The sequence below is a fragment of the Rhipicephalus sanguineus genome, chromosome 3 (assembly GCF_013339695.2).
Source record: "Rhipicephalus sanguineus isolate Rsan-2018 chromosome 3, BIME_Rsan_1.4, whole genome shotgun sequence".
Lineage (NCBI taxonomy): Eukaryota > Metazoa > Arthropoda > Arachnida > Ixodida > Ixodidae > Rhipicephalus > Rhipicephalus sanguineus.
Window position 1 is genome coordinate 149,215,339 of NC_051178.1, and position 13,610 is coordinate 149,228,948.

Below are 13,610 nucleotides of genomic sequence, written 5' to 3' on the forward strand. Positions count from 1 at the left end.
CGATCCAGCCAACTTGGCCGGGGAAGCATCCGCGAATAGGCAGTGATGAGCCGATCCTGACTTCGCTCAACAAGAAAATGCCAGGGAGGCGGCGAGAAAGTTACAACATAGCAGCAACTGGCGTTAACCTAGAGAACTGAGGATCGATTAGCTTCGTTGTACCAAGCTTTGTGCGACTTCGTGAAAAGTTCCCGCATTTTTTTTTCATTACTTTTAGTTTCTTATTCTTTTTCTTTTCAGCTTATTTCTCTACATTTTTATTTCAGTACCAGCATAATAAACAAATATTATTCATATGCTTCTACCCCTCATATTTCTCTAGCATAGTTGACGTTTCTTTTCATGAAAGTTGAACAATGCTCTTGTTGTTATTATTTTATTGTTGGCAGTGTTTAATGCCCAAAAAGGCAACACTGGCTATAGTGCGCCAACGCTCTGAGATTCTATGCTCAAAAGTGCTATGAATTTGTATTGTGTTTGTGAATTGATTGCTGGGTTAAAGAAAAAGATCTAGATAACTCTCATGTGTCAATAATGATGCTATGATGAGCAACGATTACACTGTACATAAAACGTTAAAGAGGATTGGTGTATATAGGACCACAATATTCTCTTGTAACTAAACTACTGCCTTATGTATTGCCTTCAAGCCTTTAAGGGAGCCATAAATTAAGTACATCCAGACACAACAACATTCCAAGAAGGCTGCTTAGCTCAGAAAACCTTAAGACAAACTATCACAAAAGTACATACGTAGCTATTCAAAGGAAATCAATCACAGATTCCCCGAGATAAGCCTGACGGCACATGTGTCATAAAATAAAGAATTGAAAGGTTACATGAGAAAAACATGACGCACCTGGATTAAAGATGACGTAGTCAACCATGGATCCTAAAACCGCATCCGTATGCAATGAATCACTGAGTGCACGTATGTCCATAGTAAGCCTGGGTACAAGAACGTAAAAATTTTGTCAAAGGTACATGATATAATGTAACCAGAGAAAGCCTCTCCAGTGCAGACAAATAAGAGAAAGCATCAGCTGTGATAGTGGTGTAAAGGTTAGAAAGTTAAGGAAGAGACATTCATGGAACTAATTACAATCCTTCGGACAAGCACTGTTCCTTGTCGCATCATGCAACCTAATGAATGCACGTCATTTCTACTGTTAATGCATTCTGCTAGGATATATGACCGAACCAGGCTACCACAGCGCACTTATTACAGGGTGTCTTTCTATCAGAAAGGAACATCAGAAAGAAGGTACTGATATACTGATAATGACATATTGATAGAAGCGGTAGTGACTGTATAAGCACCCCCTCGATTGCTATTTATCAAAGTGAATGCGAGTTTTTACATGCAATGTGCTAAACTACAGGTTTTAATCGCCTGTTTCTTTTTTGCAGTTTGCTCTGCGCATGTGGGGTACCCCCTTTCTGGTTTCTGCCTTCTCTGTGTCCTACTATATATTCACTCGTCTAAGATGTGAATAAAACAGTTGCAAGTTTTCACAGGTGTCGTCGTCTCTGTCTATGTGCTGTGTTTTCTCCTCAATCCTTCCTTTCTGAAAGAATGCACCAACTAGCCCCTAAACATGTGCTATTAGTGTCTTTCCAGTTAATGAACCTTACAGTTTTGACTCTGGCTTTTTTAACTGTACACAGTAAAAAGTTTTCTCCAATAAAGTAAGCCACTCAATACGAACTGAATGCAATACTAATGATGAACACAACTGCAATAGAAGTAAAAGTTGGGGGCACTGGTAATAGTTCGTTTTGCAATTGCAGTGTGCACAGAAAAACAAAGCACACCGGCATTAAACCAGCATTTGTTTGTTAACACTGTCATTTATTACACTACAGTTCACAGTGCGTACTACAGTGCACACTACAGTTCAACAAATGATGATCATCATCATCATCAGCCTGTCTACGCCCACTGCAGGGCAAAGGCCTCTCCCATGTTCCGCCAATCAACCCGGTCCTGTGCTTTCTGCTGCCACGTTATACCTGCAAACTTCTTAATCTCATCTACCCACCTAATTTTCTGTCTCCCCCTCACGCGTTTGCCATCTCAACAAATGATAAACACACTCAATTCAGTGCTCACTTTGCCAGCTGCTTCCAGCTATCTCGTTCTTGTCGGTACTTGTCAGCCGTGGACAACATCAGGGACTCGCAGACAGCGCTGAACATCTGCTCCATGCCACCAGTGGTCCCCGTGTGCACGAACTGAGCTTTCACCGAACCATCTGGAATGAGAAAGCGCAACCGTGCCAGGAATGTTAGGGGATCAGTAGCACATGCAGTGTGATAATCAGCAATGTGACAACCACCTTGAATTATGCTTTTATTGACTATGTACTGCCCCTCGGACAATTTCCCCCTATATGTTCTACAACAGCTTCGCAAGCTATTGCACACACTACCTCCCCATGAAAATCTAAGGCAAGCATATTTATGGTAGATTCACACTACTGCACCTCAATACTTTGCACTTTTGAGCCTGTGAAAAGCAAACATAGCTCACTTTAAGCCCATAAGAAAGCAGGGCTGTTTTTCTTCAGCGTTGGACTGATGCCATAGCCGTGGAGACTCTTCTTTTACTTGGGCACCATCTTTGAAATGCTTCCATTTTTTGCCGGCTTCAACAAAATTAGAACGAGACTTATGATGGCAACTGTTCACATTGCTGTCTGTTTAGAAGTATTGGAAAATTACGTGAAAGTAGCGTGAGGCTACAAAAATAATGTAACTGCCTTCACAGAAGAAAAGCTTCATGAACAAATAAAAACTCTTCTGGTTTGACCTTGGCACTGCCATTGTTGTAGGGAGGTTGCCCTATCACCTCAGCTAGCCATGGTGCTAAGCAGAATGCACAATTAGAGCGAAGGAAATGCAAGTGAGAGAGCGTAGACATTGAATGCCCAAATGAACTTGCGGAAATCCAAAAGGATGAAGAAAAAAATCATGAGCTTGCTTCATGCTACATTGACATCAGACACTACCTTTCCCTTGTGGGATCTCGGTAGACTTGCCGCTCTTGGAACAAACGGACACAGTACACCATTGCGCAAACGAACACGTGGCATTTATTAACTGTTTTTACAACGGCGAGCTCCCCAGCCGAATCTTATAAGCAACTAGTAACGTGCCAAATAATCCAATATATTGCCAATACAAAACACAGAGAACACACACAAAACAACATAACACATGCAATGTACCACGAATGTGGCGTCACCGATGTTCGACTCACCCCGGGAGCCCGTGGGACCGAGCCGCGGAATCGTCCCCACGGGCCTCCCGCAGGGGATGACCATGCACGGTCGCGCCAAACCCAAAAAGAGAGCAAGTGCCTTTCCTCAAATGCCAGCTTAACCTCTCTTCCCATCAAGCAGCGCCACCACATGACCACAGCACCATCTCTCACTCAGCGGCGAAACTAACCCTGCTAACTCCGGCTAATTCGTCGGACGCACATGCGCCATGAGGCAAAACCGACGTTACAGTGGTTGAAAGCACCCCCACACCCTTCAATGAATTTATAATGCAGCGTAGTACATCAAAAAGTGATTGCTTCAGAGTGTAGCAGTAGGCATTTCATAACAGCCATTGGAATTTAAATTTTTTATTCCCTAGAAAGGTAGCAAGTCAGGTGAGAAACACGCTTTACTTACCTGGGGTGGGGTGCAAAGGGAACAGCTGGAACAGGTGGGCAGTCTGGAGAAGCTCTTGTTCCATGGAGTGCAGGCAAGCCATGTAGATGCGCAGAGACTTGCCCAGCTCCACAATGTCAGGCTGCGACAAGGTCTCCATTCTGAAGGGCCATGAGACAGAGATGAAAATAAACAGATGAGCATGCCGACCTTGCCCTGTAGAGGACCTCTTTCAAAATCAGGGGTACATGATCGGCAAACCTTAGGGAACACAACAGTAACATTGTTAGCAGTTTTGGTGCACCTCACTCTTTTCATTTCTGTATAATATATATATTGTACACAATGTATAGCGTGCACAATGACTCGTTCTCCAGCTGTGCCATTGCGTTGTAGAAGAACTGCACTGATACAGTGTCCACAGGTGTCAATGTAAAGGATGGCTGCGTGGTCTCATCGATAGTGACAAAGGATTGGGCTTGAGGTGAGGACATGATTTAAATTTTCAGAGGCAGTGATGGAGTAAACAAACCACACGAAGGGAGTGCCAGAATTCAGAACGTTGTGAAGAGGTGACACAACAGTGGAGAAGTCATGTAGAACGTAGATAATGTTGGGAACATCTGAGTGGCCACTGGATGAACCTGTGCTGCTTACTACACATGCGCATGTCTTTGAGGTATCAGCGAACAGTGCTCAGCTAGATTCTCAGGATATATAGGTGCTAAGCATTGGTGTTTAATCGTTTTGCATCATCCCTAACAGCCACAGCTGAGTCCATTGGACACCCACATGTCCACACCAACGTTCTGTGAAAGGTCCATGCCCACAAGCGTAGGCTTATGAGTCTCGTGCTCGACCCGTACGAAAGCATTACACAGGACCACAATTACCTTGTCTGTTATAGTAAACAATATGACTACCATAGACGTGCCCACGGGGGGAAAGGGGGGGCACCCCTCAGTCACCTAGGGGGGGGGGGGCTGCGATGAACCTTCACCTCCCCAGAAGGGGAACCCTGCGCATGCCTATGATGACTACCCTATACCAAACAGAAAATTGGACCAGATGATTTGTGCTGTCCCAAAAATGAAATTTGAACAGCCAAACAACCTCCTTGCTTTCACATCCATTCATTTTCATGAAAATTCACACTAAGAGTTTCACATACCATGAAAACACACTTCGTCATTAAAGTGTCCACAATATAGCTAAGACAAGAAACATTTCTATTATATTTATTACTATTATTATTTTATATGAAAACACACATACACAAAAGGGCAGAAAGGGGAATAGGAGGGAGCAAGCCAACAAATGCCTCCGAAAGGGCACAGCACCCACATACTCTTTAGGAAGGCATAAACAGAAATAGAAGTTGAAGATAGGAACAAAAGGATGGGAAAAGGAGAATGAGATGACATGCTGCAAGGACTAATGTAAGGCATTGACAAAGTTGCACTCAAATATTCATTCGACATGTATTAATGTGCAGCCTTATTCATGAGTCATCATACCTGGGTACAATTCAGCCAGTCAGGCCTACTCTATTTCGTGCTATTGTACTGGCTATTTTGTTAGACTTCGCAGTTGTCAAGCATTGTTTTTTTTTTTTTCAATACAGAGCCATAACATGAAACTGCAATTAAAAAAAAAAGAAAGAATTGAGCTCTGAAAATAAATTGTCATGTGTAATTACTATAAACAATGTGTCGTTTATACCTATGTAATTTGAATTTGGGGGCAGTAATAACAACTGTAATTACTTTTTGCACCATGTATTCTCTTCCCCCCCCCCCCCAGCCTCTGCTTTATGCACTGTTTCACTAAATATGAGTTGCAACACGGCAGCACATGGCCTCACGAGCTCCAACACTACCTATGGCTTCCAGTAGCCATTACTTTCACAACTAAACATTATTTTCTCACTTGGGGATGATGCGAAATAATAAAATATCCTTCAGATGCACAAATGAGGGCTAGTTGAAGCCATGCACAATCTTCGAGCTCGTGAGGCCACACACTCACGTGTTGCAAGCCATACTGAGTGTGACTGTACCTACACAGGGGATGAGAGCTTATAATTGCTGGGTATGAGGGATGCCATAGTAGAGGGCTCCGAAAATTTCAACCACCTGGGGTTCTTTAACGTGCACCTAAATCTAAGTACACAGGCCTCAAGCATTTTTGATTCCATCGAAAAATACGGCCGCCGCGGCTGGGATTCAATCCCGCGACCTTCGGGTCAGCAGTCGAGCACCACAACCACTAGAACACCGTGGCGGGTCAGGGATGGAAACTTAGTCAACTGAATGGTCACCTTTATTCTCATCACCCCATCAATGATTTATTGGTAAAACTAATAATCCTATGTGCTGCAACATTTTCCAAAGACAGAAAGAGACGTTTGCAGCAGGTAACAACAAACATGAATAAAAGGGCAGTAGCTATGTTATAATTAGGGCTCCGTGTTTTTGGAGTTTATTTTTCTTGAAATTTGGAGGGTGTTTTTTCGGAGTTTATTTTTTGGCGGGAAATTCGGGTTTATCGGAGTTTATTTCTCATAAATCTCCAATTCTCTGAAATTCAGTGTTTAATATTGTATTATAAGTTGTTACAATGTGTTCTTATTAATTTTATTTCCGATTAAAATGTGTTGCATTGTTGCTGCTAATCCTGTTTCTCTATGCTTTCATTTTTCCTCACTTCCTGTTCATTTACCCTTTAAAGGGACACTAAAGAATAAAACGATTTTTCTCACATTAGTAAAGTAGTCCACGATACCAAAAACACCACGCTTGCTGCGAGAAGACGTTTAATAAGCGAGAAAACGTGCAAAAAGAAAATACAGGTGGCGACACCACCTTAGAATTCCCGCACCATTTCCCGTGACATCACATATTTTTGACGGCGCCTGCTTGGCCCTACGTAGTTCCTAATCGGTTAAATCGAAGTACATTGTCCTCTGAGGGGGCCAGAGACTTGACATAACGAGTGTGTGGAAATTTCGTTGAGCCAGTGGCGCCAAAATATGTTAAATGTCTTTGAAGTCTTTTATGTCACGAATTACAAAGGGCGGAAATTTAAAAATGAAACTTTGAACTTGGTTTTCTCCTCTAATAATAAACCTATGGGGGGGGCACACAAGGTTCTCCGAGCACACTTTATCAATCTAAACCAATTCATTGTCCTTTAGTGTCCCTTTAATAAGCTGTTGATGTGCCTCTGTAAACTCGCCGAAGCTTTTGACGGGGGGAGGAGCTCTCCCAGCCTCCTTCATCCTTCCTGATGAAAAATAAAAGGCCCTATTATTATCATTATTCTTAGACGAATAATAATAGTAATAACAGATCTAAGAGAAACCTTAGATGAAATTATATCTGAATACAAAAACATGTGAACACACTAAGTGTATTTTAGATGTCTGGAAGGTTTGAACACTCGAACACATATACATACAAGCACAAATACTTGAACACAAAACACCTACGGTATGTTTGTTCGTGTGACAACCTTAAAGCATGTTGTAATAAACACAAGCCTACTTTACGAAGTTCTGCCATTGATGGAGGTGCGCTCCTCTCAATTGATGATTCTCAGCTTTGAAGATGCCCTTTGAACATTGAAAATGCCCTTTTAAAATCAGAGTTTATCGGATAAATCAGAATTGCCAAAGTTCTACCAGCGAGTGTTTATCAGACTTTTTCGGATTTATCCGAAAACACGGAGCCCTAGTTATAATGGAGGAGTGAGAAAGAGAAATGGAAGAATGAGCGCACCCGCGGAAGATGTCCACAAAGTGTGCCTTCAGGCAGTGTGCCATCTGGCAGCAGCGGCACTGCAGAGCAGACATACGGCTCCGGTGAAGGAGGCCATCCTTGGGCGTTCCCACAAGGCGCATCAGTAGGCTGTGCTCCGTCAGTGAGTTGGACAGCTCTTGAACAAGCTGAGTATCGTATTCACCATGAGAAAAGGAGAGAAGGAAGAACAGGAAAAGGGAAGTGGAAGAGAAAGGGTGATAAAAGCAGGTGGTCACTGAGGGTATGTGCTTTGGTAATAAAGTGAGATGCAACAAGACTCGCACAAGAAGGAAATACTGATGAGCACCGCAAAGTATGCACCAACCAAATCAATAGCATATTCTGCTTAAGGCAATTACACATATTGCAGAACCATGACAGAAGAGTATTACGCAAATTAAAATTCCATATTTGTAGTTAGAGCTTCAGCATAGGCACCCAGAGTAAGGAGTTGTTACTACTCACTTTCTTTCATATTCTTTTTTCTAGGCAACCAACATGCAAAGCATGTTACAAGCTTTTGCAAGGTCATGGCAGCTTCCTTTTCATCACGTGATGTGAGAGAAAGAAAGAGGCTTGGAGCCTAGCAGGAAGGATTTACCTTGAGCAGTGACTTTGTAGAAATGGTAGACACATCCCGAAAAAGGGCAGGGATCAATCGATGGTATTCCTGGTTGGCTCCACCAGAGGGCACCACAACAACGTGGTCCCTGGAAGACTTGGCCAGGAAGCAGCGATGGCAAGACACGGGTGCTATGGACAGCTCCTGATTCATGGCACCCTGCACCCACAGGAGTACATCACATAATGACCACAGGCAGTGCCTACTGATTGCCCACAGTTAGAAGGACATCCTCTCAATGTCAAGATGACGGTTTGCAATGCAAGGCGACATCAGTGCTGCATTGACAAAGTTGGGGCAGTAAGTAGTGGTGCATTGCCAGCTGGCAAGCATGTAAGTGCTGCTATTGGGGCTTCATCTCTGGAGGTATTGTTTAAAATTATACGTTAGGTAACATACACTAATACTGACACAGTTAAGAAGAGCATCAATGAACCGCTTATCTGGTTTTTATGAAAGGGACCCAGAACTGCATGACTCACCAACCATTAAGCCGACTGTAGTCCTTATCATTGACATTTCATTTCAATTTCCTGGCCCACTGTTACCTCCTTTATTGCTTAGCAGAAAACGAGCAGCATGGGCCGAGTTTTAATAACATCTGAGGTCTCACGTGCCAAAACCATGATAAGATTTTGAGGCACGCTGTAGTGAAGCGCTGCGGAAATTTCGACCACATGGTGTTCTTTAACATGCACTGAACGGGCCAAGTTTTGATTAAAAGAAAGCAGCATGAACTCATTATTATTATTTGCAGGTATTATCTGCCAACTAGTCACTAGAATTGTGAGGACTTGTATTTTTTACTCTACCAATATTCATCAGTTTTTCACCACACATAGGTCACACACATTAATGTTCGTGAGATTGATACACATCAAAACTCAGCTTTTTTTTTAACACTTTCGTGACCGTGCCTATTCCCATCATTGGTATGCTAACAATGACTGCAAGTTCAAATTATGGCGCTCTCTGAGCGCTTCTGGACAGCTCACTCCCACCAAATGGTAAAAGAGGAAGTACTTCATCAGTTCCACTTCGGATTTTCTTTTTTCTGCCGCGGGGAGATTTTTAAAGCTCCTTCGATGTCAGGGAGGTGAGCGCTCGTGGTTTCGGTTATGGCGTCAACATAGCTTGCGGGTGCTCTACGAAAATGGTGAATTTCGATGGACTCCGACGAATCTGAGTGGGAATTTCTGGATGATGGTAGTAGCACAGACTCGGAAGATGACTTCAATTCTTCAGACTTAAGTACGGACGGCGACAGTTATTCAAACAGCCCCACAACATCAGCGGGTATGTGCCGGTAAGTCTCGCTCTCCCTTTGGGATGTTTCAGTGTTGTCGCACATTGATGTAAACATAACCGGTGCGTACCAAAGGTCACAGCTCTTATCTGCAAGGTGTCAGCTTTGTTCGGGTGGAAGCATTTGGCGCCGGCTACAGAAAGAGCGGAGTTTTCTCCGCGAAGATGGCTCGGAGTGGACCTACCTAGCGCTCTGGAGCGCCACACAGCGGCTTCTTCATGCTGTTTTTCACTGCAGAAGTTGTCAGAGAGGTATGCAACCACACAAATAAGTATGCATGGATGCATATTAAAAACCAACGCACAGTTAGAGGGGCGGATCCTGGAGGGAGGTGACTGAGGAGGAGATGCGCAAGTTCGTCAGACTTCTGGTGTACATAGGAATCGTCCAAGTCCTACGCCTGCATTGCTATTGGAGTAGACAACACATATTTCCAGGCCTTCTTCCACCATCAGTGATGCCCTGGAAAAGGTTCAAGCCGTTGCTTGCCTTCTTGGGAGTCTCTGATCTAGAGAAGTCCATTATCGCATCCCACGGGAAGTTTCACCGCGTGTCTTCTCTACTGCAACACATGAACGATTCATTCGCGCTATTTTTTCAACCGCGTCAGAACCTTTCTGTGGATGAGAAAATGGTGAAATCAAAAGGTCAGCCTGGTATTCGGCAGTACATGAGGGACAAAGTGGTCAAATGAGGATGCAAATTATTGGCTTTGGCAGATTTGGAAATTGGGTACACTGTTCATATCAACGAATACACGGGAAGGCGCCTCACGGTCCCCAGCACCAACCACAAAAATTGAAAAATACCAGAACTGCTACTAGGAAAGAAAGTTAAGCAGGAAAAGAAATGTTTGATGCAAAACATGTGCAGCCAACCTTTGCTTCAGAGCATCGAGAAACTGCTTCGTGCGGTGGCATGATAGGCACTAGCGCTTATATTTTTGTATGTATGTAACTTTTGTACTTACAGGGCTTATATTTGCAATATCATTCTATTAGGGCCTTGTATTCAAAACTTACATTTCGATTTTTTTTTTAATGTTTACACTGTGCGGAGTAGTATTGATGTTTTATTAATTTTTTTTCTTCTTGTTATATTTTAGTTTGTTTGAATAATTTTTTTATAATATTCAAAATAAATCTGTTGTTTCATATTAACACTGTTGGAAAGAACAATTCTTCCTCTATCATTTGATACCCTACACTTTAGCATCAATTAAATTCTGTGGCAGGAAAAAAATGTTTCCTGGACTACCCCAAAACAGCAGACTTTTTCGCGGTCACGAAAGTGTTAAGCATTCCCTATCTTAATTCTCACGAGAAAAATATCGTAATGACGTCACTAGTTTTCTTTGTTTTGAATTTTCCCTTTCAAAATCACTCGGACATTCCGTTATTTTCGAGTTACTTCAGTGGTATGCACTTGAGATATAGCAGTTGTGCGTCGTGGGACATATGCTCATACAAGTGTAATTACCGGTATGCGCGTAAATATTGGATAAACAAGCATTAAAAGTGCACATACTAGAGTGAGCACGCAGTAATTTAATCAATGTATATCTAAATTAACCATCATGGGTACAAAAAAAAAAAATCTGCCTATACTTTCCGGTTACACACATAACATTTTGCTCAGTCAATAAGAAAGATTTTCTCGGTGTTAGAGTACCTGTTCATTACGAGCAAAATCGCAAGAAAGCAAGCCACTGAACTGCGCCAAGGAACGTCAACCGTTGAAGGGCACACGATATCGACGTTTGAAGCTAGCGTGCCTGAATTGGTTTCGTACGCGCCGGTGCACATGGGAGTCTACAACTAGACACGTAACGAAACGTTTTGGCACTTACCTTGGTATCAGAGCCATTGCGAGTGGAAAGCATTTTTCACGACAAAGGGGTGGGAGGGGGGGCAGTCTGTTTGGACAAAAGCCAGTAACGCCGCCTTTTCATTTATGCGGGTCCCGGGGGAGTCCGAAAATTCTCCAGAGCCATTCTTCGGATCCGGTGGCTCCGATGTTTGACGACTCGAAGGACCCGCAAAGCACAACAGGCGCCGAAAATCGACGGAAGCCAGCCCTACCACTGCACCTCAAATAGTCCGTCGTCGGCTAATGTGGGAAGCCTAAATAGACACGGAGAAGCATTCTCTGGCGCCATCTTCGAGCGAAGGGCAATTTTTACGACGCCGTCACAGCGCTCGCTCACAAACGAGGAGGACAGAGTTCCCGCAAAGGCTGCAACTGTTGCGAGGAACAGCGATGCCTTCGGTTTCGTTACATCGTCGCAGCAACGGGAACGGGCGGCGAGCATCATAAACAGTAGCCCGTGGTTGCCAGCACAGTCTGCGGCTGTTCCCAGGCGCCCACAGCAGGAACCCGGAACCGAAAACCATGCGTCTTTAGAAAATGGCTCGTGTACTGGCCAATCCTGCACTGCGGGCGTAAAATGTCAGGCATTACACTCATGCCTCACTAACGACGTCGTGAAGCTAGCAATTTGTCCAGTGCATTTGTATTATATGCAGGCCCGCTGGTTACATTCCCGGTTCATAAATTGCTCTTCATTTTTTTTATGTCTATTGTGTGCTTCTGTTGATAGCGACAATGCTTGTTTTGAGGCTCGCTTGATCATCAAATGATTTTAGCGCCTTCTATGTTGAAGTTCAAAACGCCATAGCTATGTGAACAGTTATTAAAATATTAGTAGAAGTAAATTTTAATAGACGTGTATCAATAAATAAAGCTAGGTGTTATTATTAAACATTTTGGCCAGTGTCACTGAAGTTAATTGGTGGATAAAGTTACTTTATATCCATGATATATACATGCTCGCAAATATATATCTCGAATGTCACTTGAAAGCTTGCTTCACTGCGTATATGTTAATATGCAGGAGAAGCCCACACTTCGAGTAGTAAACGAAAGTCGGGTGAATGGTAGTTTTTCTTGTGTGTACACCTAGTTATGTATGGCTTGTAATTAAACATATTTCATGTAGTAGCGCTGAAGTTAATCGTGAAAAAAGGTGAGCTATACTTAACCTTAACTAGTTAACACTTGAACGTTTGCTTCACTGTCTGAAGAAGTATGTGCAGGAGAAGCCCTCATACCGCTCAGTACGCCAGTCGGTAACATGACAATACTTCTTTGTGTATGTATCGGTTTATATGCGTCCACTTTCGGGGGGGGGGTGCCCTTCATTACCTACACTGTCCTTTTTCTCCGAAAGTATGACGTATACCTTCAAACCTCCTGTTGATCGACGTTCTCGTTGTAATTCAAGAGGTGGCTTGAGGTCGAATTTTCCTGATTGACTAGAAAAAAAAAGGGTTGTGTTCAGGGCTAAAGGAGGGGGAGCCCTCATAGGGCCCTCCTCCTATGATATATATATATATATATATATATATATATATATATATATATATATATATATATATATATATATATATATATATATATATATATATATATATATATATATATATATATATATATATATATATATATATATACACACCATTTTTCAAGAAATAACTCTGTATGTAAAGGGTTAAAGATATGTGAGCTCAAAGCAACTAACTCTAGCTGCAACGCAGAAGATTCATTAGTTGACTCGCTGCAATGAGAACTTCAGGCATGATTACGCTGTATTTTATTTTCACACCTAATTGCCTAAAAAAGTAGACAAAATGGATGCGTACGTGGTATTACACCAGATTCGTAATGCCCAGCTAAACGAATGAATATTGAGTGAGAGAGATCGAGAGAGAGAGAGGTCTTTAATGAAAAACAGAAATTTCTGCCGGCGTATATAAAGGCGCTTACATGCTACTCTGTATGAATATTGAGTGGTATCCTGTAGACACCAAGGTGAACCTTCACTGATTCTCGAGAGGTAGCTTCACGTTCAGGTGCCTCATGAAACCGTATGCCGTGCCAAGAAGCCTAGTCGATCGAACACGGTGGTGACCCGTCGTGTGCAGTGTCTCGGAGAAATACATACAGCAGTACGACGATAGCGGTTTTCCTATTTTTCTCGCACCACATCAACCGAATAATCGCGATTAAATCATTATTCGGAAAACTGGAGTTATAAATTTCCCCGCACAAGGCATTCTTGGTAAAAAATCAACTCCATCGCTTGTTAAATGGGTGCTGCAAAGATACAGTTGACCTGCGGAGGGGGGGGGGGGTAGCTTCTTCATAAAAAATGGAGGGGG

At 42.8% G+C, this 13,610-nt stretch overlaps 1 protein-coding gene across 1 annotated transcript; it reads right to left on the reverse strand.

The window, feature by feature from the left end:
- Nucleotides 1–812: 812 nt before the first annotated feature.
- Nucleotides 813–11,861, reverse strand: LOC119385962 (uncharacterized). The gene is made up of 6 exons (XM_037653319.2): nucleotides 11,240–11,861; nucleotides 8,064–8,243; nucleotides 7,442–7,608; nucleotides 3,684–3,823; nucleotides 2,114–2,255; nucleotides 813–948 (listed from the first exon to the last, which is right to left on the reverse strand). The coding sequence occupies exons 1-6, from the start codon at nucleotides 11,270–11,272 to the stop codon at nucleotides 813–815; spliced, it is 798 nt and encodes a 265-aa protein (XP_037509247.2). The 5' UTR covers nucleotides 11,273–11,861.
- Between the last annotated feature and the right edge of the window lie 1,749 nt (nucleotides 11,862–13,610).